The sequence below is a fragment of the Amia ocellicauda genome, chromosome 5, assembly GCF_036373705.1.
Source record: "Amia ocellicauda isolate fAmiCal2 chromosome 5, fAmiCal2.hap1, whole genome shotgun sequence".
Lineage (NCBI taxonomy): Eukaryota > Metazoa > Chordata > Actinopteri > Amiiformes > Amiidae > Amia > Amia ocellicauda.
The window spans coordinates 19,890,839-19,918,036 of NC_089854.1; the positions used below are offsets into that span (position 1 = coordinate 19,890,839).

At 49.4% G+C, this 27,198-nt stretch overlaps 3 protein-coding genes across 4 annotated transcripts; 2 read left to right on the plus strand and 1 right to left on the minus strand.

Moving 5' to 3' along the window:
- Positions 1-19: 19 nt before the first annotated feature.
- LOC136749692 (THO complex subunit 4-like) lies at positions 20-3,598 on the minus strand. The gene is made up of 4 exons (XM_066704178.1): positions 3,221-3,598; positions 1,215-1,370; positions 422-569; positions 20-120 (listed from the first exon to the last, which is right to left on the minus strand). The coding sequence occupies exons 1-4, from the start codon at positions 3,476-3,478 to the stop codon at positions 50-52; spliced, it is 633 nt and encodes a 210-aa protein (XP_066560275.1). The 5' UTR covers positions 3,479-3,598; the 3' UTR covers positions 20-49.
- Positions 3,599-8,714: 5,116 nt separating this feature from the next.
- On the plus strand, positions 8,715-11,346 carry anapc11 (APC11 anaphase promoting complex subunit 11 homolog (yeast)). Of its 2 annotated transcripts, none has more exons than XM_066704180.1 (3): positions 8,715-8,849; positions 9,537-9,702; positions 10,780-11,346. In XM_066704180.1, the coding sequence occupies exons 2-3, from the start codon at positions 9,594-9,596 to the stop codon at positions 10,923-10,925; spliced, it is 255 nt and encodes an 84-aa protein (XP_066560277.1). In that variant the 5' UTR covers positions 8,715-8,849; positions 9,537-9,593; the 3' UTR covers positions 10,926-11,346. The 2 variants fall into 2 exon arrangements, with proteins under 2 accessions (XP_066560277.1, XP_066560276.1); XM_066704179.1 differs by having other exon boundaries at positions 8,716-8,958.
- Positions 11,347-16,923: 5,577 nt separating this feature from the next.
- Positions 16,924-26,594, plus strand: ccdc40 (coiled-coil domain 40 molecular ruler complex subunit). The gene is made up of 19 exons (XM_066704181.1): positions 16,924-17,115; positions 17,321-17,467; positions 17,753-17,873; positions 17,968-18,137; positions 20,950-21,033; positions 21,290-21,509; positions 21,658-21,815; positions 21,980-22,102; positions 22,214-22,335; positions 22,494-22,737; positions 22,901-23,083; positions 23,417-23,662; positions 24,054-24,267; positions 24,394-24,563; positions 24,761-24,852; positions 25,153-25,273; positions 25,397-25,585; positions 25,703-25,861; positions 26,158-26,594. The coding sequence occupies exons 2-19, from the start codon at positions 17,330-17,332 to the stop codon at positions 26,410-26,412; spliced, it is 3,009 nt and encodes a 1,002-aa protein (XP_066560278.1). The 5' UTR covers positions 16,924-17,115; positions 17,321-17,329; the 3' UTR covers positions 26,413-26,594.
- Positions 26,595-27,198: the final 604 nt, after the last annotated feature.

The following is a 27,198-nucleotide window of genomic DNA, read 5'->3' on the forward strand; positions in this document are numbered from 1 at the left end:
CCAGCGTGGGGGTGCAGCAGCCTTGCGGATCAGGGGTCCAAGTTGCTACTCACCTCTGGATGGGGGGCCGTCTCTGTGTGTCAATCTGAGATGTGACGAGCTGGATGTTCATGGGCCGGCCTGCAACACCAGGGAGACGGGGACAGGGTTATTGACGGCAAGAAAGGTTTTCAAAGCACAAGGAGCTGGATTACAGCGGAGCCCTGCATTCAGTGCTGGGGGATCTGCAGTCAACAGGCCAGTGTTCACAAGCACACGTTAGGACCTGTACAGGGAACTGGCCAATAGACTGCAGTAGAACAAATACTGTAAACGTATGGAGAAATGGGAACTGTGCCCGGGACTAAAAATCACCTAATATACAAATCAGTGGTTGGAATGCCACAGTCCTAGGGAACCCCCAGCCAACCCCCCAACTCACCGTCCAGTGGGACTCCGTTGTACTGTTTCATGGCCTTGAGTGCGTCGGCCTTCCTCTCGAAGTGCACGTCCGCAGTGCCGAGGCTGCGGCCCGACCTGTCGTAGTGCACTGCTGCCTTCTTCAGCGTGCCGAACTCCGCGAACAGCTCCTGCGACAGAAACACCCGATGAGAACTGGCCAGAGAGCGAGCCTCCAACCCACGACAAGATCCCACAAAACCCTCACTCCTGCCCCAGGCGAGACCCCTGACCAACCCACATCTAGCTGGAAAAGACCCTCATGAGCCTACAGTGAAGCCCCCTGCAGGAAGAGCAGAATCAGCACTGAGGGCCAGCTACAGGCCTGGAGACACTACAGCTGGCCTGGCTATCAGAGGGCTGGGAGCAGGTGTGTGCTCATGTTCCCACAGATCCGTTTCAGTACCAGGACACCTGTCCACTGGAATGCCCTCTGGGGGAGGAAGCCCCCAGCAGACAGGGGGGTCCTACACTAATGCGGTCAGAACCTGCAGCTGAAACTAAACATTAGCCTTCAAGTACCATGTGCCAACAAAACTAAACTTCACAGCACACCACTGCCCCGGGTGTGCATGGCTGCCATGAGAACAGGAGTGTGAACTGCCTTGGCATCTCCACCCCCTATACCCAACAGGGCTAAACCCATCTACCCACTGGGCTCAACAGGCCAAAAAAAAACCCTGCAGGGATTGAAAACGCCAACACGGCTACAGTCGGGACCGCTGGCAAGAGCACGGTGCAAGAGATTTATATAAAAAAAAAAAAAATCACCTTACCTGGATGTCTGCATCGGAGACCCCAAAATCAAGGTTGGAGACCAGGAGCTTCCCGCCAGTCTCCACGCCAGCACCACCACCACCGCCACCGCCCCCACTGGCACCGAAGCCACTGTCGAACAGGTCGTGTTGCCACTTGTCTGGAAGCTGCTTGGGCTGCAAGAGAGCAAAGAGAACGCACCTGCTGACTGTCCACTCGCCTGTCTGACACGAGGACAGCACAGGCCTGAGCCAGGCACCAGGTCCGGCGGGCCCCCTCCCCGGTCCAAGAGTACAGGGTCCAGGGGCAGGGGCAGTCAGTCCACCTTGCACAGCCTCCACAATCTACCCCACCATTCAAGACTTGTTACAGAGGGGTGATCTCATTTCCTTTGGTCTGTCTAGCATCTGACATGGACTAAATTTAACATGCAACTACAGAAGCAGTCTAAATTAGAAAGAACTTCACCCCTTTAAATTATACCACCCCCCCCAAGACATCCTTTGCCATTCCTGGTAAGGAAGCCTTCTACTATGCAGCCATTACAAAAAAAAAAATCTAAAAGCTTTTAACCGTCATATATGGTGACTAAAACAGTATAATCACATTAAGTGGACACGCGTGTACTTTCACAGGCCCAGATTAGCCCCAGCCGGGTTTAACAGCATTGAGACTAGCGCTAATCTGGTCTGAGACTGCGGTATAAATAGTAAATATCGAGTAATTCACACAATACAGTGGCAGACATTGATACAATAGATTGTAAATAGTTGACTTGAGAGAAAACTGAGGGGAAAGAACTAAAAGTAGCACCCGACTCTGAGGGGCGCACTGCCAGCCGAGGCCTACCCATTCGCCGCCCCTCGCCAATCCGCCCTCCCGCTCTAGAAACGGATCCCCCGCAACCCTGCTCGCCAGAGCCGGGTCCGCCGCCGGGAAAGCCCGCTGCCGCAGCCAGGGCACCCGGGGGGCAGGCCTCCCCTCGACGAGTCTCTCCCCGCTGGGTCGCAGCCACGGTGCAGCAGCCGCTGAATCCACCGCTCTAATACAACCAGGTCCCTCGTCGATGGCCTCCCTCTCTCCGGACCGCACAATCCGACACAGCCTCAAGAGCCACCGGCCTTGTCCGCCCGCCCTCTCTCCGCCTTTAAAGTTTATTTCTCACGGGTGTTGCGTTAAGCGCCGCGGTCTGGGGGTTATACAGTTCGTATTGGCGGTAATGATCACTCATCTGGCGCCGAGCAGATCCGTCTTCACCAGCTTCGTGTGGAAGGTCTGGAAACCCGTGCGGTCGGCTGAGAGAGAGAGCGTCCATTTTGTGGCGGCGCCATTTTGTTTTATAGAAACTCCACCACCGGGGCCCTCCGTTCGAACTCACTCTTTTTGGGGGATTAATTGGTTTCAAATTGCCTGGCTCACTTTAAAAGTTCATTATGGTGGCTCCTTCATCCCCGTTTAGGCATGCTGGCGCTCCGTTTGAAGCAGTGAAAAAATGCGGAGCATGTGGTTTCCTCCCGGGCTCCTGCAGACAAAAGAGCCGGACTCATTCATTCATTGCTCGGCCGGGTAGCTCTCCGCGCCGACAGCAGCGGCCCTCTTCGCGGTTGGGAAGACCTCCCTGTGTGGGCTGACTGGTGCACTTTACACCCAAAGCTTCTGCGGGGGGCGCTTTGTTTAGCCCGGGCACTTGTTTAGCAGCCCAGGGTTTCAAGATGGCGCCGTGGCCCACACGCCCGCTCTCAGATTAAAAACAAAAATCAAACGGGAGGTTAAACAGGTCGGGGAAAAGAAACTAAGCACTAGATTATCTCCCCCTTACAGGGGAAAAAAAAAGAGGTAATTTGAACACTGCCCAATTACTACCGCCACTCGATGGCGCAGACTCCAGAGATACTCCGGGGTTACACACCGAGATAGCTACAGGGTAATACAGCGCAAGAGCTCCGCAGACCCGGGCATTTTCGGGTGCCACGATTTTCTCTCCTCCTTTTCTCTCCTCTCTCCCCATCATCTTTCTTTCTCCTACCCTGCTGTACGGCGTTGGTCTGCTTCTGCCCCGGCTCAGGTTCTGCCGAGACCGCATAGGCCCCGACGCTCCGCCGCGGCCACCAAAGCCGCCTCCACCTCCTCCTGCACCTCCGAGCCGGCCGGCCCCGGCGCCCCGTCCCCCGCCCGAGCCTCCACGGCCCCGGCCTCGCCCGCCACGGAGCCCTCCTGCTCCTCCGCCCCGCTGCCGGTTCTGTTTAATGATGTCGTCCAAGGACATATCCATCTTATCGACCATCTTCCTCAGCGGACCTTAGTGGCTAAAGCTATTCCTGTACTACGATGATAATAATAACAGCAACACTACCCTATCCTTATCCAACGACGCTGCTGCTACGGACTGAGCTGGATGCGCGCAATGGACGCACTTAAACATTAGGGCGCAGTGACGTCAAGCCAAACGCCACTGGAAGTACTGCACAGCGCATGTGCGAGCCGCCTCTAGGATCCCGGGGTTTGTAGTTTTAATAGTAAGATTACCCATACGTTTTCACTTTATTATTTTAATGAATTAATCTTTTAACTATTTTAAACAGTATTGGTTTATCTTAAGTATAGTATTCTATAAATAACTTATTAAAGCACCAACTCTTTTATTACACAATGAAAAAGGTCAAATCGAATCATATTGTTACTTCAATTAAGGGTTCAATTAAGTATTTATTTATTTATTTATTTATTTATATATAACAAATCCCTTCAGAATAAGGGGTGCTCCAGGACCGGGAACCACTGCCATAAACGATGTGGACAGCTGTCGTTCAGACCAGACTGCGTATCACAGCCAATTAAAAATATTAGTGGACACAGAGGTCGCAAATCGTTTGAGGAATTATAATCATATTGGGTCAATTGCAACGAACTGAAAGCTGCGTACTAACTGGAGATGATCCCGTGGTTAGCAGCTCCGTACTAAACTAGTGCGCAAATTTAATCCCCATTGCAACGATGGGGGAGGTGAAGTTCGTCCCCAGCTGGAGATTAAAAAACGTCTCCATTGCAACGAACCCCCAAATCATTGCTGGTGCCTCTACAGGAGAAAAGTATGGGACTAAGTGCTGCTCCCGCTACGGACTAACTATGGATAGTACCATACTAAGGGCAACAAAATGTGCAAAATCACAATGTATTGACTACTTTTGTTACTGAACTACTCATAACTCGATTCATAACCACAAATCGTTTTGTTTTACATATCAAACAGTTTGCTACGTTTTTGTTTTTGACACTGACAAAATGTAATTTATTAATAATGCTCCGGTGTACACTGGTGACATTGACACCACAGCTAACAAAAATCATAATTAAATTAAGAAGCAGGGGTTCCCAAAGTGCAGTCCGGGAGCCAAATGCGGCCCTCAAGGATGTTTCGGCCTCCCAAAGCCAACTTTCAACCACCCCTTTTCTGAACTATATTATTACACTTTCTGAAACAAATCTGTTACAAATTGCACATGTAATTTTGGGGGAAATAATAAAACAACAATTAAAGTTCATAAATGTTCCCTAATAGAAATGTATAGGAAATTAAAAGGTATGATTTTTCACATATTTCGTTTTCATCGGTGGTTCATTTTCTACTGTGGCCCCCATCCCATGCAACCTCTGAAAATTGGTCCATCACCAGACATTGGAACCCCTGCTCTACACAAATTATTACCCAACAGTGCAATAGTATATGAATAATATGTAGTTATAATACAATTGCGCTGTATGAAGCCTATAGTTGACTTCATATATTAGTATATGCCAATATAGAATATCAGTACACCGGGCCCAGATAGGGATGGGTCACCGCTGAGAGCTGCAGCTCGGAACCGCAGCTCTGTACAGCGGGGCGGTGTTGGCGGTGTCGGCTCCAAACCTCCACCTGTGCATCACTCCTATTTTTGAAAGCATTCTTACTTTACAGCATTTTTTCACACTTGCCTAAAGCTTTTGCACAGCACTGTACATATATATCAAACACAAAAAAAACATTTCTGAAACAATTGTATTATCGTTCATGCTACTGAAATAAATGTATAATTATACCGTGTTGTTATATGCATTCACATTTTAACACGATTAGCATTGCCAAAGCGCAGCAGCTTTAGCACGGAACAGAATCTTTGTGGGTGAAACTTCTGAACAAGAGATGTGGAGGATTAGTGGTAGGAGTGTGTTACAGGCCACCCAACTCAGATATTCAAAAAGAGGTTGCATTGTACAGTGTAATCAGGACTGCATGTAGCAAGGATGTGGCTGTTATAATGGGGGATTTCAATTTCCCAAACATAGACTGGGAAAGCCCAGTTGGGACTACAGAAGCAGAAATAGAAATGGTTGAGATGGTAAATGACTGCTTTCTAACTCGATTCATCAGGGAATCAACCAGGGAGAGTGCAGGCATTGACTTGATATTTTCAAATGACCAAAATAGAGTCAGAGGGACACTAGTCAGAGAACCAATGGCAAATTGTGATCACAATATGGTTAGTTTTGAGGCATTCTTTCATAAAACAAGGACCAAGTCTAAAACAATGGTCTACAATTTTAGAAAAGCAAACCTTGGAGGTATGAGACGGCACTTAAAAGAGGTAGACTGGAGCACACTGGATACAGATTCAGTAGAATGGATGGTTATATTTTAAGAATATTCTACTTGAGGCTCAGGAGCAATTTGTACCAAAACTTAGCAAATTGAGGACCAAAAAACATTGGCTAAAATGGTTTAATAGAGGTTTAATAAAAATATCAAGAGGAAGATAATGTTGTTTAGTGCATACAAAAGCGATGGAGATTAAACAAAATACAAGGAATATGTTGAACTGCAAAGAGATCTTAAGAAAGGGATCAGGAAAGCAAAGAGGGAAATAGAAAGAAACATAGCTCTTGGAGCTAAAGCTAATGCAAAGAGCTTTTTTCAATATTACAACAGCAAGAGGCCAATAAAAAGGAGGAAGTGAAACAGATGAAGGGCAAAAATTGAGGTATCTTGGAAAATGAACAAGATGTGGCAAATGTTGTAAATGAGTATTTCACAGAGGTTTTCACAAAAGAAAAAACAGATGACATGCCACAGGTTGACAATCAGTCCAATCAAACCCTAAGAGAGATCAGGATAAATGAGGAGGAGGTATTAAAGGGACTAGCAGAATTAAAAACAAACAAATCACCTGGGCCAGATGGGATATTTCCAACAGTACTTAAAGAAATTAGAGAAATTATTTAGAGGCCGCTAACTCAAATATTCCAAATGACACTTAGAACAGGGGATGTGCCAACTGACTGGAAGACAGCAAATGTCATACCAATCCACAAGAAAGGGGACAAAACTGAGCCAGGAAATTACAGACCAATCAGTCTCACCTGCATCACTTGTAAAATATTGGAAAAAATTATTAGACAGAAAATCGAGGAGCATCTTAATGAAAACCATATTCTTGGAGATAGTCAACATGGGTTTAGATGAGGCAGATCATGTCTTACTAATTTATTAGAATTTTTTGAACATGCAACTGCAGCTGTAGATCATGTGAAAGCATATGATAGGATATACTTAGATTTTCAAAAAGCTTTTGATAAGGATCTGCACCAAAGACTGATCCTCAAATTGGAAGCTGCAGGCATTCAGGGTAATGTAAGTAGATGGATTATGAACTGGCTGATGTCTAGGAAACAGAGGGTGTCGATTAGAGGAGTTGCTTCTAACTGGAGTGAGGTTGTTAGTGGAGTTCCACAGGGATCAGTACTAGGGCCTTTGCTTTTTCTAATCTATATTAATGATCTGGACTCTGGGATAGTTAGCAAACTTGTCAAATTTGCAGATGATACTAAAATAGGTGGCTCAGCAGCACAGGTTATTCAAAGAGACTTGGATAATATTCAGCTGTGGGCCGACACCTGGCAGATGAAATTCAATGTGGACAAGTGCAAGGTAATACATGCAGGTAACAAAAATGTCCACTATAATTACATTACATTATTTGTCATTTAGCAGACACTCTTATCCAGGGCAACTTACATTTGTACAGCTGGGTATTTTACTGGAGCAATCTAAGTGAAGTACCTTGCTCAAGGGTACAACAGCACTGCCCCACCCAGGATTTGAACCCACAACTTTCCAGTTATGAGTCCAGAGCCCTAGCCCTCCTCACTTTCTCCATCCAAACAATGTGGGGAAGCAATAAAAAAGCAAACAGGATGTTAGGGTATATTGTCAAAAGTGTAGAATTGAGAACAAGGGCAGTGATGTTCAGACTGTACAATGCACTAGTTAGAGCTCATCTGGATACTGTGTACAGTTCTGGGCTCCACACTTCAAGAAAGATATCGCTGCTCTAGAGGCAGTTCAGAGGAGAGCAACCAGACTTATTCCAGGTCTGAAGGGAATGTCCTACTGAGAGACTGAGGACCTGAACCTTTTCACCCTGGAAGAGAGGAGACTACGTGGGGACTTGATCCAAGTCTTCAAAATCATGAAAGGCATCGACCACATCAAACCAGAGGAGCTTTTCCAGAGACACACACACCTGGGCACACAAATGGAAATTGGGCTTCAAGGCATTCAAGACAGAAAACAGGAGACGCTTCTTCACACAGAGAGTCGTCACAATCTGGAACAAACTCCCCAGCGATGTGGTAGAAGCTGAAAATTTGGGAACATTTAAAAATAGACTGGATAGGATCCTTGGATCACTTAGTTATTAACGGACACCAAACGAGCACGATGGGTCGAATGGCCTCCTCTCGTCTCCAACTCTGCTCCGCCTCTTTTTACGCTGCAGTGGGGACTAACTTTAGTCTGCAGCTGGAGATGATCCTGACCGTACTAGCTAGTACACAACTTAGTACAGAGCTCTGTACTCTGTGAGTTCGTTGCCATTGACCATTATGATTTTAAAAATAATAATTTAGTCAAGCATGTGATATCAAACACTTAAAAAAAGTAACTAAAAAATATGAATGACACTTTATGAAGTAAAACAAAACAAGCAGAGTGCGAATTATACAATAACAAACGGGGGTCAGGGGTGAGGGGGGGGTGATGGTCAGTAACCGTGAGAGCCCTTTCGGGGGGTCCAAGTCTTAATTTGGGGGGTTCAATCCCCCAATCCCCCCTGTAATTCAAACCATGAAAACAAGTGAAACGCAGAAGAGAACACAGTCGTTTTGGACTATTGAAATCATCTAAGAATGGAGTGTATTTACTGTACTTTAACCTCATTTTTAAGATGCTGCTGATGCTGGGGATTGAGAAGGAGTTGTGCTCTCCATGAATGTCCCTGTCTTAATAAGTTCAAATCAGCATTGCCTTCTTTCTTCACCAAACTGTGATTTTAATCTGGGGTTGTGCACTCCCGGCTCAGCGATGAATGTCCGCGGTGAATAAAACAACGCGCCCAGAGTGCGACTGTACTGTGTCCTCCGGTCCAGCAGAGGGCGGCCTTTCAAGATCCGGTTTAAACGATACCGACGCTGGCAGGCTTCCTACTGCTTCCGGGTCACGCTAGTTACTCTTCATATTGACAGAGCCGCAGATAGCGCATTGTATACATGTTAAACAACGGCAATATTAATCCTGAAACACGCAGTTATTTCACTCCAACCTGTCAGTCCGGTAAAAGGTATTCGTGCATGTTTAGCAGTCTTAAAACACACAGTGCACACATGTAGGACGTGCATCTATGACTGTGTATCTTCCGTTGTGTTTTGGATATATCGCCAAACATAGTTGTAAGTATTGCATTTGATGCAGGTGGGGTCATATACGTCTTAGTTATTTTACTTATGAGTAGGCCTGCGTTGAGGCTTCATAATAATACATTAGGCAGCTGTGGTGACGTAGTGGGGATTCTGGTTGTGGTGCGGAAATAACCCACAATACTCAGAGTGAACGGGCCTGTTCCACGGTTATAGCTTGCGTTGTGTTATTCAGACCAGGGTGTCAGACTCCAGTCCTGGGGGGCCGCAGTGTCTGCTGGGTTTCATTCCAGTCCAGCTCTTGACTCCTTAATCTGGTCTAATTAAACAATCAGCTGGATTAATTGAATCCTTCTCTCCAGGCTGTGAAATGTTCTGTGGGTTCAGTGTTTTGAGGAATCAACACATTGTAAGGGATTAGCTATAAACATGAAATATGACAGTTTTAGATAAGCCTAGCTGAGTAAATAAAGGTATTAATGAAGTAATTGGGGGCTCCTGTTGGAACAAACACCAGCAGACACTGTGGACCCCCAGGACTGGAGTTTGGCACCCCTGATTTAGGTATTTTAGTTGTATTATTCAGCCACGCTGCTGTCCTGCTTCCTCAGCTTGCGGGGAGAGAGCAGCACACCCAGTCTCTGTACCCCCGAGTCACCGGGAGGAGGATGAAGGTGAAGATTAAGCAGTGGAACGGCGTGGCGTCCTGGCTCTGGGTCGCCAACGACGAGAACTGTGGCATCTGCAGGATGCCCTTCAACGGCTGCTGCCCCGACTGTGAGTGGAGCGGAGGACAGGGGTTGTGGATTGCTGCTATAGTCTGAGCTGTGAGCTGAGAGGGGGGTGGGGTAGCTGTGTAGGGAAAAGAGTATCGTCATTTTGTTAATTTATGTTTAAAAACAGAACTTTACCTAACATTTATTGATCCTAGGATACAGATATTGTATATACAGTAACAATTGCATTAGACAGTAAAGGAAATACCAGCATTGACAGCAGTACAAATAAGCTTGTTTATCTGAACCTACTGGGAGCACAGCCTCTCTACAGCGCAGTGTCAGAGAGGAGAGGGGGGTCTTCATGAATATGTGACTCCATTGTGCATGAAGTTGGTGGTACTTTAATAACAAGGAACCAGCTCTTTGTCATGTAGAAAAGTCACCAGTTTCTATAGACCCTCCTGCTCCTTTGTCCTTCTCCTAGACCAGTTCACACCTGCAGTCCAATAACAGGGCTCAGATTGGTCTGGTTTGCATTTCTCTGTCTGGATTAAAGGCATTTTTTGTGCTTGTAGCCTTAATCAGAGACTTGACTGAATGCATTGTTCTTGCTAGTTGATCTACATGAGTTGATCACTCAAAAGCACTTCCTTGATCGTGTAAATGACTCTAGAGGGCATTAAAACCACAACCAGCCACTCCTATTGTTGTAACTAATTGGCTATGAACCTCTTTTGTCTGGAGCTAATCTGCTAAAAACAACGGACATTCATATCCTAACTCTGTTCATACCTGAACATTTCCCACCTGAATGAACAGGGCTTTAACTTATTTTCATAGACCGTTATGTGTTGTGTGTACATTTTCCTTACAGTTGAGCGCCACTGTGGAGGAGGGGTGGGGTAGTTTGGTGCTAAAGTTGAAGGTGGGGGGGTAGCTGAGTACAGTGTAGTGGGGCTGTGGTGGGGGGCGCTGGGGTACTTGACAGGTTACAGAGGCCCATTGTGGAGGGGGGGGCTGTGGATATCAGGGTACACTGTAAGGCTTAGTGGCCTCTCTTTCTTCCTTGTTCTTGCTGTTTCTCAATCTCTTTCTCTATCTCTATCTCTCTCTCATTCTATCTCTTGGTTGGCAGGTAAGGTGCCGGGGGACGACTGCCCGCTGGTGTGGGGCCAGTGCTCCCACTGTTTCCACATGCACTGCATCCTCAAGTGGCTGAACTCGCAGCAGGTTCAGCAGCAGTGCCCAATGTGCCGCCAGGAGTGGAAGTTCAAAGAGTGACGCCGTTCTCCGCTTGACGAGGAGAGGGAGTCAAAGTCACCTACCCCTCTGCCTGATGCGGCCCCAAGGGTGGGACACTTCAGCTCTTCCAGTGTGTGCCATCCTCACAGGATATTGATCCAGCCTTAATTTATTCTTAATTACCTAATTGACTCTCTCAATGGGAAGAGGCGTGATGTCCCATCCTCGGCGGTAGAGGGTGCTAGTTGGATCAGGCTCAGTTGTGACTGGGTGCAGGTGCTGTCCATTGTGATACACTGCTTCAGAGGAGTTTCTGCAGTGCTGAACTCAACCCCCCCTCCTGGTCTGGATTCCTGTGCATGTGTGCGTGGGTGTCCTGAAACTGGGAGACTTGTGACATGCAGTGAATTTTGTTTTTACATATAACAATAATACTCAAATAAAAAAAACTCTTCTGAAATACCTGTGTTTCTGGTTAACTTTTTCATTCCAAGAGACTCATGAACCCCCTCCCCACCGACACACACTCGGCCACACACATTACACAGGCTGTCACATACACCTGCACACACACAAGGGCCTGCTCTGTTTCCTGTCTCACAGCTCAATCTATTGTACTGATTTGTTTTAGGAATTGAGACCATTGTGGCTGGACTGGGAGAATGGGGTCGTGTGTGTGTGTGTGTAGCAGTTCAAAGACTGATTATTTTTATTGGCTGGGGAGTATTGTTATTTTTCTTACTAACTCTGTGTTTCATTTTTCCTGCTTTGTGCCATGAATAAAACATTAATATGAAAATGTGTGTCAGTTTTATTTATCACGAAACTATTTACAATGGTTATACACAGAGGCAGGGGGTTGTGTATGTCCTGCAGTCTATTAAGATGCAGCAGTTGTATTTCTCTTGGCAATTGCATCCTGATCATGTGCTGTGGTGTCACCATGTATTGGGAAAGTGGGTAAGCTGCATCTCAGACTATGTGTGGGTCATTTGGTAGAGTGGACTATGGGTTCTCCTGAAGGACGTATGATCTCGGTCATTCTGAATACCTGGGCATCATGCCAGCTACCAGGATGGGTTAATTGGCGTTTGATGGTCACAAGGCAGTGAAATTAATTTAATAGAACTGTTGCAACTGTGCAAAGGGTGTTGGGGAAGCCAGCTCCTTGAAAGCTAACTTCGTGGTCTTGAATGGCTTCACCTGTTGGCCAGTGTATCTTGTATATGAGGTGATGAGATACTAATGTACAGAATCAGTGTATATGGGTGTAAATGACAGATTTGCTGGTGTCAAACCCATCTGCAATGCCTCTGTATGACTCACAGTTTAACAGAATCCATAGACTGGCCAGCACAACACTTTGGAAAGGGCATTTTGTCCCATGTGGATTGTCATACCATGGCAACGATTCCAACATGAGTTACTGCAACAGGCAATTGCATGTGAATTTAAACATGACATCCAATGCACAAGAACAGTTCAATATTGTTGACATCCTTGACAATGACAAATGCAATGATAACTTCCATCAAAAAGTATCCTGTGTCACCCCTGACCTTTATTTGTTTGAAATACTTAATATGTTAATGTGTATGTTTGGATTTGTTTTTCCGATGTAAGATGTTCTTTATTGATGTTCCATGTAATATCCAACTCTGAATAAATGCTTTGAAAAAATAATTTTAAAAAGCATTGTTCAATCAGATGCCTGTGACATCACACAGAACTCTGTTAGAGTAAAACTGCTCCAGAGAGAACAGCATGTGTGTAAAGGGGAATCATTCAAGAAGAATCATTTCTATAAACAAGTGGACTTGGGTGGGACGAGGACATGCGGATTCGGGACAAAGGTGAGCAGGTGTCGACCGTGGGAGAGGCAGACGGAAGCCAAGGGCACATTGAAAATATTTTAAGTCACTTCATTTGTATGTCTATTGTGGTCAAAATACAATGCATTGGCGTTTTGAAAATTTGAGAGCCGTGCAAGTGATACCTGTAGCTGCAGTAGCGAGAGTGAATGTCATGATATAGCATGATCCTTCTAGCTCCCATAGACTTAACGTTGAGTGCGTCCCACATTCTGAATCTAGAACACGCACTCAGAATCTCCTCTGCCATAGGTAAGAACGCTTTAAAAACATACATTCTCATCATATAATGTATTGTAATATACATAAATAATATGAGTAGCCTACCTAATACCCAAATCTAATGAAGAGGTCGAGTATTCCTTTCTCCAGCTTATAATCAATATGCGATCTGTACGCCTTCCTTCCTGCAGTCCCATCCTACTCGTATGTATTACAATCATTGAGACAAAACAAACATATCACAATGTTATGTTTGTATTCTTTTTTCACAATCAATTACTAACCCTGTACTTTATTTGAACTCATAAGGAAGTCCGTATTTCATTTAGGACATTCCCAGTCAGTCACAAAATCTAAGTATCCAGCGGTGCCTCTTGAGACATTATTATTATTTTATTTCTTGGCAGACACCCTTATCCAGTGCGACTTACAACATAAGAGACATGCTATCATTGCAGTGGCCTTGGTGAGATCATAGCTGGATGAACTGGAAATCCATACTCTTTCTCCTGTGATCCATAGAGAGGGGTGCAGTCCTCAAAAAGGATGACCTGAAGAACTTGGAGAACACAGACAGCAACCTTGTGAGCCTCATTCTCAATGAGTTCGTGGACAGGTGGGAGTGGTGCCATTAGTGAGAATGGCCAGATTTTTTTTCAGGGCTTGCTATATATAAATATATATATTGTTTCACCACTTGTAGTACAAGCATTATAATCTGTTATAAGTAGGAAAAGTTGGCGGACAGTGGCAGTGCTATGACTGTATCACAATTCAACTGTTGTATTTGGGTGCTATATGGGTGAAGGGGCCAGTTTAAAAAGCTAGTGGGCAGGTGAGCAGGGGAAGAGGAATTTTGGAGTTTAGGAGTTAGTGTGGAAAGTGGTCCAAGACACAAACACAACAGCCATTCTGCTACACCTTAATAAAAAACATGAACTCTGCATTTATACTATATATTAAATAATGCGTTGTGTTTTGTAAAGTATTATTTTCATCACAATAACCCTACAAAGTGGCAATTTAATCTGTGATTGAGACGCGGCTCTGTGCTCATGTGGGATTCTCTCACTTTCATTTCCAGCTCTTCACAGGTCTCAGGACTCCCAATCGAGGACTCCTGCTCATCGGCCCGTCAGGGAATGGACAAGCAACGCTGGTGGGCAGACAATCGCAGTGTGAAGAGACGAGGTTGTGCGTAAACATTTGTTTATGATACTTTGCCAAAGAGACCATTCTGTTGAGCTCTCAATTACTTAATTGAACCTTAATTGAAGTAACAATCTGCTTAGATTTGATTTTTTTAATTGTGTAATAAATGAGTTTGTTCTTTAATACATTTTTTATACAATTCTATACTTAACTTAAAACCCCTACTGTTAAAAATAATTAAAAAGCTCTGATTTAGGAAATTATTAGTTCAATTAAGTAATTGAGTTGGAACAGTTGGAACAAAAACCGGCAGGGTAGGGGCTCCTGCAGGACCAGGGTTGGGAACCACTGATTTAAACGATGACAGCAGCAGACAGTAGTGAGACCGTATTGTTGTTCCATTTGTTAAGGACTGCAGTGTTAGTTGGTGGCTCTAGAGGACGCTGTGGGCCTTCGTTTAGTTGCAGAACTTACAAGTAACAATAAGTGTTCAGTGACAACCGATCATTGCAGTGCTCTGCCTGAGTTGTGCATCGGATGTTCCTCTCTTCTTTGCAATCTGCTTTGTTAAACTGAGCTGTAAGTCCGCGGGAATGAGCAGTATGGAGACAGCACAGCCCTGTGAGACAGCGAATGTTAGGATGATGTCACAAATCAAGTCATGTGACTCATGAAAACCAATCATCCACATAATGACCATTTTGTCCCACACAAATTCACATTTCTTACTCATAATAAGTTAGACACATTTTGAGGTACTACAAACTACAGCAAATAATTCAATTTTCAATTAATCACTAACCTGGGACACAGCATAGCTGCCCTGTGGAGTTACGATTGAGTGCTATGGTGGACTCTGCATGCCAAAATTAAACATACACAGATGCACCATTTGAGCTCTTGTATCACAGCTGCTCAAATGGTGCATAAACACACAGTTTGCTTACAAGGCTACAATTAGTTTCATAATATAATTCACAAATTGAGTTTCATACTACAGTAAAATCAATAAAAATCACTGGCATCAAACTGATATAAACACACATGTTGTATCAGGTGGCACTCTAGGACTCCGGGGAAGAACTACTGTAGTTAATTAACTTGCCTATTATCTGATTGTGTCCATCTAAAGTGCTTCACTTAGGAGAGGGGAAGTCATTTGTCATTTGTCATTTGCTTGGCTTTATTCATTGTGTTCTTCCTGATTTTTGTATTTGTTTTTATTTACAGTCACACGATGTTTAAAGTCTTTATTTTAGAGGAAATTGAATTTGCTGTGGTTTGTAGTACCTCAGAATGTGTTTTTTTTTAACTTGTCATCAAAAAATAGGCATATAAATTGTGAATGTTCCATTTAAATCTTGACAGAAATCATAATAAAGTACTACAGCGCTTAATGGCTAAGCCCAAGTGAGTGTGTGTGTTGTGTTGTGAATGATCGCATCTATAAGAAAGCCGGGGGAGCGATTTGACCAATTTAAAAAAATGGGGAGGACATTCCCACTCGTTCCCCCCTTAAATTATGCCTCTGCCTTCATGCAACTGTTAGCTAATGTGTTGTGGACTTAAGAACATGACAAAGTTTACAAACGAGAGGAGACCATTCGACACATCTTGCTGGTTTGGTGTCCATTAATAACTAAGTGATCCAAGGATCCTATCCAGTCTATTTTGAAATGTTCCCAAATTTTCAGCTTCTACCACATCGCTGGGTAGTTTATTCCAGATTGTGACGACTCTCTGTGTGAAGAAGTGTCTCCTGTTTTCCGTCTTGAATGCCTTGAAGCCCAATTTCCATTTGTGTCCCCGGGTGCGTGTGTCCCTGCTGATCTGGAAAAGCTCCTCTGGTTTGATGTGGTCGATGCCCTTCATGATTTTGAAGACTTGGATCAAGTCCCCACGTAGTCTCCTCTGTTCCAGGGTGAAAAGGTTCAGTTCCTCAGTCTCTCAGTAGGACATTCCCTTCAGACCTGGAATAAGTCTGGTTGCTCTCCTCTGAACTGCCTCTAGAGCAGGGGTTCCCAAAGTGCGGCCCGGGGGCCAAATGCGGCCCTTGAGGATGTTTGGTGTGGCCCTCCAAAGCCAACCTTCAACCTCCCCTTTGTGAACCTTTACTATATTCTTACAGTTTCTGAATATTTTCTGTTACAAATTGCACATGTAATAAAAAAAACAATTAAAGTTCATAAAAAGGTATGAATTGGGACATGTTTCATTTTCAGCGCTGGTTCATTTTGTACTGCGGCCCCCCCATCCCATGCAACCTCAGGAAATTGGCCCCCCACCACACACACACACACACACACACACACAAAGAAATACAAAATATCAGTCAAAACACACTCACACACACAGTTACATACACCTGCACACACAACGGCCTTCTCTGTTTCCCGTCTCACAGCTAAATCTATTGTACTGATTTGTTTTAGGAATTGAGGCCATTGTGGCTGGACTGGAGTGAATGGGGTCGTGTGTGTGTGTGTGTGTGTGCCAGTACAAACACTGACGTCCTTTTATGAGCGATAGACATGGATCATAGAGATGAACGGATATGCAGCATTGCGCCTGCAGTGGAAATCAATCGCTACCCAGGGTTATTGTTGCTGCAGATACACAATCGCTCAGCACGGTCTCTGTGCAACACTGGTTGCCCCAGACTGCGCATGCGTCCGATAACCGCACGTCCTTTGCGGAAGTGCCGTGTCCAGCCGGAAGTTTGGGTTTCCTAGCAACGCAGGATGGCTGCTATGCACAGGTACCGCCGTCAGCGTGTGTTTGTTCATATTTATTGTCACTAAGAAAGACATCAAAATAAAACCAATCGTTATTAGTCTAGCATAGTGCATAGCATAGAGTCATCAATTACAAAACAACACAGAACATGTGTTTGTGCTGCAGATTTTGAGGCTGTTTTAACTTTCTCCTTGTGTCTCTCAAGCCCGAGATCCACGGAGCCACTGCCTGAGGAAGAGCAGGAGCAGGTACTACTACTACTAGTCTACTACTACTACTACTACTCCCTGTGTGGTCAGGTCACTGTGTGTTTAGGTCACTATGTGGATAGGTCATTGTGTGTGTGTGTGTGTGTGTGTGTGTGTGTGTGTGTGTGTGGGGGGGGGGGGGGGGGGAGATAGGCCATGTACACAGACCCCCTCCTCTACATGCCTGGCTGTGCTTCCTCTACAGCAGCCTCTTATGGAGAGCGAGGGAAAGGGAGCAGGGGAGAGGGAGGATGCTGGGAAGGAGGTGAAGGGAGGCGTCCCCACTCAGCATGGAGAAGACCCCCCCAGTGCAGCCGAAGACTCCGGGGTGACAGTGCCCCCCTTTCTGGAGGTAGGGCGGAGGCTTGCTTGGGTCAGAAACTGCAGAGTTAGTGAGCACTGCGGACAGGACTGTGGGAGTGGGAGTCGGGGAGTGGGTGGGAGTGAGAGAGCGGTGGATGGGAGTGAGATTGGGGTGGGGGGAGTGAGAGTGTTTGCGTGTTTTAAAATCACATGAAAGACAAACAAAAAACTAGTTTTAAAATGGCGATATTGGAAGGAAAGGCACAGAGACGCTCGATGCGCTGCGGTGGCCGACTCTGAGCTCCTCTCTGGGGTGGGGCTGTGCATTGTGCAGGGCGAGCTGGAGGAGCAGACAGACAGACCACTGACAGACAGAGTGCCGATGGATGCAGGACGCAGCCAGACCGCCTCCCGGCCCCCGTCAGGGAGCAGCAGGATGCAGAGCAGCCGGTCCGGTGAGCAACTCTTGCAATACAGAACCCCCCATGTCCCTCTCTACCGAGACCCTGCCCCTGTGTCCTGGTGTCTGAGTGCTGTGTGCTATCATAGGGGGAGACAGTGGGCACAGGAGGACATCGCCTGCGCTGCCACACCCCGATCTGCGATTGACTGTCCCGCTGTCCGACAGAGAGGAAGAGGAGGAACATGGGGGAGAGGAGGAGGAGGAGGAGGAAGAGGAAGAGGAAGAGGAATCCCTGGTGGTGCTGGATCCAGACCATGTCAGTAACTTTTCTGTGCTGTGTGTCTGTGTGGTGCTCTGTGCTGTGTGTCTGTGTGTCTATGCTGTGTGCTGTGTGTCTGTACTCTGTGTGCTGTGCTCTGTGTCTGTGCTGAGTCTGTGCTGTGCTGTGCTCTGTGTGCTCTGTGTGCTGTGTGTCTGTGCTTTGTGTGCTGTGTTCTGTGCTGTGTATGTGCTCTGTGTCTTTTCTCTGTGCTGTGTGTCTGTGTGTCTGTGTGGTGCTCTGTGCTGTGTGTCTGTGTGTCTGCTGTGTGCTGTGTGTCTGTGCTCTGTGTCTTTGCTCTGTGTGCTGTGCTCTGTGTCTGTGCTGTGTTTTTGCGCTGTGCTGTGCTGTGTGTCTGTGCTCTGTGTGCTGTGTTCTGTGCTGTGTATGTGCTCTGTGTCTTTGCTCTGTGCTGTGTGTCTGTGTGGTGCTCTGTGCTGTGTGTCTGTGCTGTGTGCTGTGTGTCTGTGCTCTGTGTGCTGTGCTCTGTGTGCTGTGCACTGTGCTCTGTGTCTGTGCTGAGTCTGTGCTGTGCTGTGCTCTGTGTGCTGTGCTCTGTGTGCTCTGTGTGCTGTGTGTCTGTGCTCTGTGTTCTGTGCTGTGTCTGTGCTCTGTGTCTTTGCTCTGTGTGCTGTGCTCTGTGTCTGTGCTGTGTTTTTGCGCTGTGCTGTGCTGTGTGTCTGTGCTCTGTGTGCTGTGTTCTGTGCTGTGTATGTGCTCTGTGTCTTTGCTCTGTGCTGTGTGTCTGTGTGGTGCTCTGTGCTGTGTGTCTGTGCTGTGTGCTGTGTGTCTGTGCTCTGTGTGCTGTGCTCTGTGTGCTGTGCACTGTGCTCTGTGTCTGTGCTGAGTCTGTGCTGTGCTGTGCTCTGTGTGCTCTGTGTGCTGTGTGTCTGTGCTCTGTGTTCTGTGCTGTGTCTGTGCTCTGTGTCTTTGCTCTGTGTGCTGTGCTGTGTGTCTGTGCTGTGTTTTTGCGCTGTGCTGTGTGTGCTGTGCTCTGTGCTGTGTCTGCTCTGTGCTGTGCTCTGTGTGCTATGTGCTTTGCTCTGTGTCTGTACTGTGCTCTGTGCTCTGTGTGCTGTGCTCTGTGTCTGTGCTCTCAGTGCTTTGCTCTGTGTGCTGTGCTGTGTGTCTGTGCTCTGTGTGCTGTGTGTCTGTGCTGTGTGCTCTGTGCTGTGCTGTGTGTCTGTGCTCTGTGTGCTGTGCTGTGTCTGTGCTCTGTGCTCTGTGCTGTGTTCTGTGTGCTCTGTGCTGTGCTGTGCTGTGTGTCTGTGCTCTGTGCTGTGTGTCTTCGCTCTGTGTGCTGTGCTCTGTGTCTGTGCTCTGTGCTGTGCTCTGTGTGCTATGCGCTTTGCTCTGTGTCTGTACTGTGTGCTGTGTGCTGTGTCTGTGCTCTGTGTGCTGTGCTCTGTGTCTGTGCTCTGAGTGCTTTGCTCTGTGTGCTGTGCTGTGTGTCTGTGCTCTGTGTGCTGTGCTGTGTGTCTGTGCTGTGCTGTGTGTCTGTGCTCTGTGTGCTGTGCTGTGTCTGTGCTCTGTGCTGTGTTCTGTGTGCTCTGTGCTGTGCTGTGCTGTGTGTCTGTGCTCTGTGCTGTGTGTCTTCGCTCTGTGTGCTGTGCTCTGTGACTGTGCTCTGTGCTGTGCTCTGTGTGCTATGTGCTTTGCTCTGTGTCTGTACTGTGTGCTGTGTGCTGTGTCTGTGCTGTGCTCTGTGCTCTGTGTGCTGTGCTCTGAGTGCTTTGCTCTGAGTGCTTTGCTCTGTGTGCTGTGCTGTGTGTCTGTGCTCTGTGTGCTGTGCTGTGTGTCTGTGCTGTGCTCTGTGCTGTGCTGTGTGTCTGTGCTCTGTGCTCTGTGCTGTGTCTGTGCTGTGTGTCTTTGCGCTGTGCTCTGTGTGTCTGTGCTCTGTGCTGTGCTGTGTGTCTGTGCTCTGTGCTGTGTGTCTTTGCGCTGTGCTCTGTGTGTGCTCTGTGTGCTGTGCTGTGTGTCTGCTCTGTGCTGTGCTGTGCTGTGTCTGCTCTGTGTGTCTGTACTCTGTGCTGTGTGTCTTTGTGCTGTGCTCTGTGTGCTGTGTCTGTGTTGTGTGTCTTTGCTCTGTGCTGCGTGTCTGTGCTCTGTGCTGTGCTCTGTGTGCTGTGTGCTGTGTTGTGCTGTGTCTGTGCTGTGTGTCTTTGCGCTGTGCTCTGTGTGTCTGTGCTGTGTGTCTTCGCTCTGTGTGCTGTGCTGTGTGTCTGTGCTCTGTGCTGTGCTCTGTGTGCTGTGTGCTGTGCTGTGCTGTGTCTGTGCTGTGTGTCTGTACTCTGTGCTGTGTGTCTTTGTGCTGTGCTCTGTGTGCTGTGTCTGTGTTGTGTGTCTTTGCTCTGTGTGCTGTGTGCTGTGTGCTGTGTTGTGCTGTGTCTGTGCTGTGTGTCTTTGCGCTGTGCTCTGTGTGTCTGTGCTGTGTGTCTTCGCTCTGTGTGCTGTGCTGTGTGTCTGTGCTCTGTGCTGTGCTCTGTGTGCTGTGTGCTGTGCTGTGCTGTGTCTGTGCTGTGTGTCTGTACTCTGTGCTGTGTCTGTGCTGTGTGTCTGTACTCTGTGCTGTGTCTGTGTTGTGTGTCTTTGCTCTGTATGCTGTGCTGTGTGTCTGTGCTGTGCTGTGTGTCTGTGCTCTGTGCTCTGTGCTGTGTCTGTGTTGTGTGTCTTTGCTCTGTGTGCTGTGCTGTGTGTCTGTGCTCTGTGCTCTGTGCTGTGCTCTGTGCTCTGTGCTCTGTGCTTTGCTCTGTGTGCTGTGTGCTGTGCTGTGTGTCTGTTCTGATTCCCTGCTGTCCTGTGTCTGCAGCCGCTGATGAAGCGATTCCAGTCGGCCCTGAAGGCCCACCTGACCCGGCAGCTGGAGAGGCTCAACCTTGAGCTGCGAGAGAAGGTACCGCTCCCCATCCCTCTTCCCATCCCTCTCCACACCCTCACTCCCTGTCTCCCAGTCTCTTATTTTTTCTATTAATGAAGCCAAATTCCAAATGTATTTTTCTGTGTGTGTCTGTCTCTGCGTGTGTCTCTGTGTGTGCATGTGTGTGGGTGTGGGTGTGCGTGTGCGTGTCTTTGTGTGTCTCTGTGTCTCTGTGTGCGTGTGTGCGTGTGTGTGTGTGTGTGTGTGTGTGTGTGAATTCTATGTGCATCAGGCTGCGGAGGAGAAGGCGGAGAGCGCCCAGCGGGAGGCCCTGGGGCTGGAGCTGTACATGGTGCAGCAAGAGCTGGCGCGAACTCAGACTGGGCTGGAGAGCCGGCAGGACCACTGCGCCCAGAGCGCCGCGCAGAAACGGCAGGCAGAGGAGCAGCTGGAGCGAGTGAGGAGTCTGTACTGCAGCACCCAGGGAACCGCCGCGGAGCACCGCGCCCGGGGTGAGAGAGAGAGGGAGCAAGGCAGAGCGAAGGGGAGAGATGAGAGGGAGGGGTAGATAACATGGAGGGCAAGAAGGAGAGGCCAGGAGAGACGCAACAACCTCCGTCTGCAGTGTCTAACCCCATTCCCCTGCTGTCTCCGCTGCAGCTGCGCAGCTGCAGGCAGAGCAGGAGGACCTGGCCCTGCGGCTGTTCTACCTGCGGGAGGCCGGCACCAACGTGCGCTCGGACCTGACCCTGCTGCAGAACACCACCCGCAAGGCCCGGACTGAGAAGACGCAGGCAGAGGAGCACAAGCACAAGCAGGTACACAGCCACGCCCGGGGCAGTGTCCCTCTGTACAGCCACGCCCAGGGCAGTGTCCCTCTGTACAGCCACGCCCAGGGCAGTGTCCCTCTGTACAGCCACGCCCAGGGCAGTGTCCCCCTGTGAAGTCTAACACTTTTAAACTCACTCTCCCCCGTGTGCAGGACCTGCTGGTGGAGCGGCTGACGGTGCGAGCTGAGCGCTTGGCCGAGCAGATCTCTGTGTACCAGGTGCAGGCGGCTGCTCAGGCCCAGGAGACCAGGGCTGCCCGGGACACGCTGTCCGAGGTCAGCCCCCTCTCTGTCTCTACCTCACCCTCTCTGTCTCTCTCTGTCTATGTCTCACTCTCTCTGTTTCCGTCTCACTCTCTGTCTCCGTCTCACTCTCTCTGTCCTCAGGCTCAGATGGAGATCGAGGCCCTGGCAATGGAGAGGAAGCAGCTGCTGCAGCAGTGGGACAGCAGTCTGATCGGCATGAGGCGCCGAGATGAGGCCCACACCGCCCTGCTGCAGGCCCTGCAGTGAGCAACACAAACCACACAACCGCACACAGCGCCGCGCGCTACACACAGCACACACAACTCCGCACGCTACACACAGCACACACAACGCCGCACGCTACACACAGCGCCGCACTCTACACACACTACTGCCGTGCACTAACCTCCCCCCGGTGCAGGCTGTCTCGGCAGCAGCTGAGCTCCCTGGACTCCGAACTCGAGGGCTACAGGAAGTCCATCACGCGGGAGCAGGAGCGCAACGAGCGTCTGTCGGAACAGCTGAGCCGGGCCCAGCAGGGCAGCACCACCGTGCGCAGGCAGATCGCTCAGAGCCGGACCCAGCAGGAGGCACTCCGGGCCCAGTACAGCACCTATACCCGCACCCTGGAGGAGACCCAGCAGGCTCTGGACAGGGCGAGAGTGGTGAGGCCCTGACACACTGACTGACACACTGACACTGCCCTCTGACACACTGCACATTGACTGACACACTGACTGACACTCTGACCACACACACACACACACACTGACCCTGCACACACTGACCCTGCACACACTGACTCTGTGTATCCCCTCCCAACCTCAGGAATGTGCGACGCGTCGGGGCGAACTGAACGTGCTCAGGAAGCACATCGAGAAGGAGGCTGCGATTCGCCTGGGGCTGGAGGAGAGCATCATGGGAAAGATGCAGGAGAAGCTGAGCAACAACAAGGCGGCCAAGTACTCGTGGCACCTGGCGGGCAAACTGGCTGATCAAAAGAGAGAGAGGGTGAGGGTGGGGCTCTGGAGAGAGGGATAGAGAGCAAGAGGGTGAGGAGAGAGGGAGGGGGGAGATGGAGAGGAAGAGGGAGAGGGGAGGGTGGGAGAGATTGAGAGCAAGAGGGTGAGGAGAGAGGGAGAGATTGTGAGGAAGAGGGAGAGGAGAGGGAGAGATTGAGAGGAAAAGGGAATGATTGAGAGTCCCTCACTGTCCCTGGCTCTCATTCTCTCTCTCTACCTGTCCCTCTCTCCTTCTGTGTCTCTGTCCCTGACTCTGGTATATATACATATATATTGAAAGAGAGCATATTTGATGGTGTGGCGTGTCGTTGTGTGGCCGCAGGAGGCCCAGCTGGCGCGCCTGGAGAATGAGCTGGCGCGGGCGTCCGTGGAGACCGGCGCGGCGCAGGCAAGGCTGGGGGCGCTGACGGCGGTGTGGGCGGCGCTGGAGCGGGAGGTGGCGCAGCGGCACGAGCAGCTGTCCCACAGCGAGGCAGAGATCACCCGGCGCGTCACCCTGATCAAGCGCAAGCAGAGCATCATCAACCTGCACAACAAGAGGGTCGAGGAGATCGCAGCCAGCACTGGGGTCAGAAGCACTCACGCACACTTACGCACACACATCGTTAAATACTCCCTCTGTCACGCTCATCATCACAAGCATGCACACTAATTATTTGTATTATTTATTTTCTTTTTGCATTATTTTAAGTATAATTAATCTTGAGTTTTTCTCTCTCTCTGTCTGTCCGTGTGTCTGTGTGTGTCTCTCTTTCTGTCTTTCTTTGTCTCTCTGTGTGTCTCCGTGTCTCTCTCTCTCTCTCTCTGTCTGTGTCTTTCTGTGTCTGTGTGTGTCTTCTATGTGTCTCTGTCTCTCTCTGTGTGCGTCTCTGTGTGTCTCTGTGTGTCTCTCTCTCTCTGTGTGTGTCTCTGTGTGTCTCTGTCTCTCTCTGTGTGTGTGTGTCTGTGTGTGAGAGCAGCACGAGGACCTGGGCCCTCAGGAGATCGAGGCCCGTGCTCTCAGCAGGCAGCTGGAGGAGACTGACTCTGAGGTGGCGAAGCTGCAGCAGGACTGGCTGCGCCAGCAGGGGGAGCTGGTGAGGCTGAGCCGGGAGCGGCAGGCCCAGTCCCTGGCCCTGCAGACCCAGCGCCAGGAGCTCACCGTGCTGCAGCAGAGGAAAGTGCGCACTGAGGGTAGGGCGCCACGACGGCACTTACTGGAATGTGTGTGAAAGTGTGTGTCAGCATGTGGGCATGCCAGAGTGTCACTGTGCCGGTGTGTCGGTGTGTTAGTGTGTCACTGTGTCAGCGTGTCTCCAGGTGAGATCCAGCGTGAGCTGCGGGAGCAGGGGGAGGTGGAGCGCCACATGAAGAGCCTGATGGCCGACATGCTGAAGCTCAACAGCCTGCTGTGCCAGAAGAGCGGGCGGAGGGAGGAGCTGCAGCAGGGGAACAGCCTCATGGAGACCGAGTTCCTGCACAGGCTCAAGGTCAGCCTGGGGTGGGGTGGCACAACACACACCACCACACAACACTACAATACAACGGCACACCCCAACTCTCCCACAGCACGCCACAGCACAATACACCACACAACAGCACACCCCAACTCCCCTACAGTGCTCAACAGCACACCTCACCACACCACACCACACCGCACAGGGAGTGAGCTGCTGTTCCCCCACAGGAGGCGGAGCTGGAGGCGCTGCAGACGCAAGTGCAGTTGGAGAGAATCCAGGAGGAGAAGGACAGACTGACCAACAGCCTGGTGGAGGCAGAGTGAGTACCGGCCCTCGGGCCCCCACGGGAGGACAGTGATGCCACACACACCCCACCCAGGGCTTCAGGCCCATGCCTGTATCCAAGGCGACCTACAGTCGACACAACAGTGAGGACACGGGCGCAGACAGCACACAGTGCAATAACGCAGTTTAATGGCCGACCAACTCCACCGGCGTCGGCTGCTTAGGGAGCCTCTCTGCCTGGGGAGACGGGCACGGGCTGCGGGGGGGTGTCAGGAGTGGCCCGGTTTGACTAAACGGGACCCACCCTGACCCCGTCTCCACCCTGTCCCCCCAGGCGGCAGATCATGCTGTGGGAGAAGAAGACGCAGCTGGCCCGGGAGACACGGACGGCTGTGGACTCGGAGGTGGGACAGGGAGACATCCGCACCATGAGGGCCGAGATTCACCGCATGGAGGTCAGGGCCTGTCTGTCTGTGTGTGTCTGTCTGTGTGTGCCTGTCTGTCTGTGTGCCTGCATCTGCCTGTCTGCCTGCCTGCCTGACTGTGCCAGTGGTTGACCCGAGCTCTGACCCCCACAGGTGCGTTACGGGCAGCTGATGAAGCAGCAGGAGAAGCTGGTGCGGGGGATGGAGGCGGCCGTGTCCCAGAGGGAGAGCATCGCCCTGCGCGGAGAGACACGGTCCCGAGGAGACAGGAAGCAGCCGACACGCACAGAGCTGCACTACACCTTGCTGAGCCTGCGCAGGAAGATCCAGGACACGCAGCAGGTGACACAGCCCAGACTGACTGACACACTGACACACTGACGGTGTGTGTGTGTGTGTGTGTGTGTTGAAGCTCACAGTGTGTGTGTGTATGTTAAAGCTCACATTGTGTGTGTGTAGCTGGCGGCGCAGTGTGACAGTGTGCTCCAGGAGCTGCAGGACTCTCACAGTGTGCTGAGCTCTGAGCTGCAGGACAAACAGCAGCAGCTGGAGGAGCTGCAGGGGGGCAGCCAGGTCCTGACCTCTGACCTGCAGGGCCTGCAGGACAACAAGGACAGGGTGAGTACACACATACACACACACACACACTGCACACTAACACAAACACACACACCTCACCACTGATACATAGGGCCTGCAGGACGCCAAGGACAAGGTCAGTGTGCTGCCTCGCCCACTGACACACTCTCACACAATTCCAGGACCAACCAGCTACTGCTCTGTCATGGCTGTGGTCTAACACCTGGACTCCCTGTCTCTGTCTTTCATTCTGCCTCCCTGTCTGTCTCGTGTCTGTCCCGTGTCTGTCCCTCCCTGCTCCTCTGTAACCTCCCATGCCCCCCCCACCTCTCCAGAACCTGAGCCGGATCGTAGGGCTGCAGACCCGGGCCCGGCTGCTGCAGGCAGTGCGGGAAGGCCGCTACAGCGTGCAGGCCAAGAGCGCCGAGACCCTGGAGGGTGAGATGCAGCGGCAGAGCGACAGGCTTCACGCCACCGCCGCCATCCTGCACCGCCTGTGCCAGGAGTTCCCCCAGCACCAGGGGGCGCTGCGCCGCGTCTCGCTGGCTCTGAGCGCCAAGCTGCAGCAGCCGGACCAGGACAGCGCCTGAGCCGAGGAACCAGCTCTGAGACAAAACACTGCGATTTACTGTATCTGTCTTTCCCATAGGGCCACCGGGGTTGTGGTATTGTTTCCTGCAATTAAGTCTTTTAGCAGCAGCTAAACCAGTAAGACTCAGCATTTGTGAGTTTATCTTTAGTGTTTCTTTATTTCAATAAATGTATCAACACAGCTCCAGGTGTGTTTGTGTGTTGTGGGTGTGTTTCAGGAGCCAGGACTCTGCGCTGCTCCCTGGAAACTGAGATAAGAGTAGTGCAGGTCACCGCGTGCCACCCTGGGGAGTTCCTATGGGGTTTGTCCGTCCCGCAGCTGGCTGGGGGCGAAACCGGAGAGCGTGGCGTCCTGGTTCTTCTCAAAACTCCTGATTCATGATGAATGAGATTAAACAGTGCTAAAAGAACCTACCCACATTCTAAACACAAAATAAACTTAAATGTTAATTATAATTAAAAGTAATTGCATAATAATTAAATAATTGTACTACTAATAGCAATAATAATAATAATAATAATAATAATAATAATAATAATAATAATTACAGGGCACAAGCCCCTAGCACTCTGTGTAAAGCTGTGTCTGCTTCTCAGTCCGCCTGTAATGCACTGGGTCCACCGGTAGTCTGCAGTGCGCTCTGCTCCAGATCAACACAACATTGCAAAACAAGCGAAAACACTCCCAATTACTCGGCACTGGGGTTACACATTGTAGCATACTATATATATAATATAATACAATATAATACAAAATGAGCACTACGAGTTTGAGATACAGGGAA

What these genes read in the sequence shown, in the direction of transcription:
- anapc11 (XM_066704180.1), top strand. Translation starts at nt 9,594, where the DNA reads ATGAAGGTGAAGATTAAGCAGTGGAACGGCGTGGCGTCCTGGCTCTGG. An exon ending in CAACGGCTGCTGCCCCGACT is followed by an intron (nt 9,703 to 10,779) that starts GTGAGTGGAGCG and finishes CTTGGTTGGCAG; the next exon opens with GTAAGGTGCCGGGGGACGAC.
- LOC136749692 (XM_066704178.1), bottom strand. Translation starts at nt 3,478, where the DNA reads ATGGTCGATAAGATGGATATGTCCTTGGACGACATCATTAAACAGAAC. An exon ending in GACCAACGCCGTACAGCAGG is followed by an intron (nt 1,371 to 3,220) that starts GTAGGAGAAAGA and finishes GCTCTCTTGCAG; the next exon opens with CCCAAGCAGCTTCCAGACAA. An exon ending in CAACGGAGTCCCACTGGACG is followed by an intron (nt 121 to 421) that starts GTGAGTTGGGGG and finishes CTGGTGTTGCAG; the next exon opens with GCCGGCCCATGAACATCCAG.
- ccdc40 (XM_066704181.1), top strand. Translation starts at nt 17,330, where the DNA reads ATGGAGAGCGAGGGAAAGGGAGCAGGGGAGAGGGAGGATGCTGGGAAG. An exon ending in AGGAGCACAAGCACAAGCAG is followed by an intron (nt 21,816 to 21,979) that starts GTACACAGCCAC and finishes CCCCGTGTGCAG; the next exon opens with GACCTGCTGGTGGAGCGGCT. An exon ending in CTCTGGACAGGGCGAGAGTG is followed by an intron (nt 22,738 to 22,900) that starts GTGAGGCCCTGA and finishes TCCCAACCTCAG; the next exon opens with GAATGTGCGACGCGTCGGGG.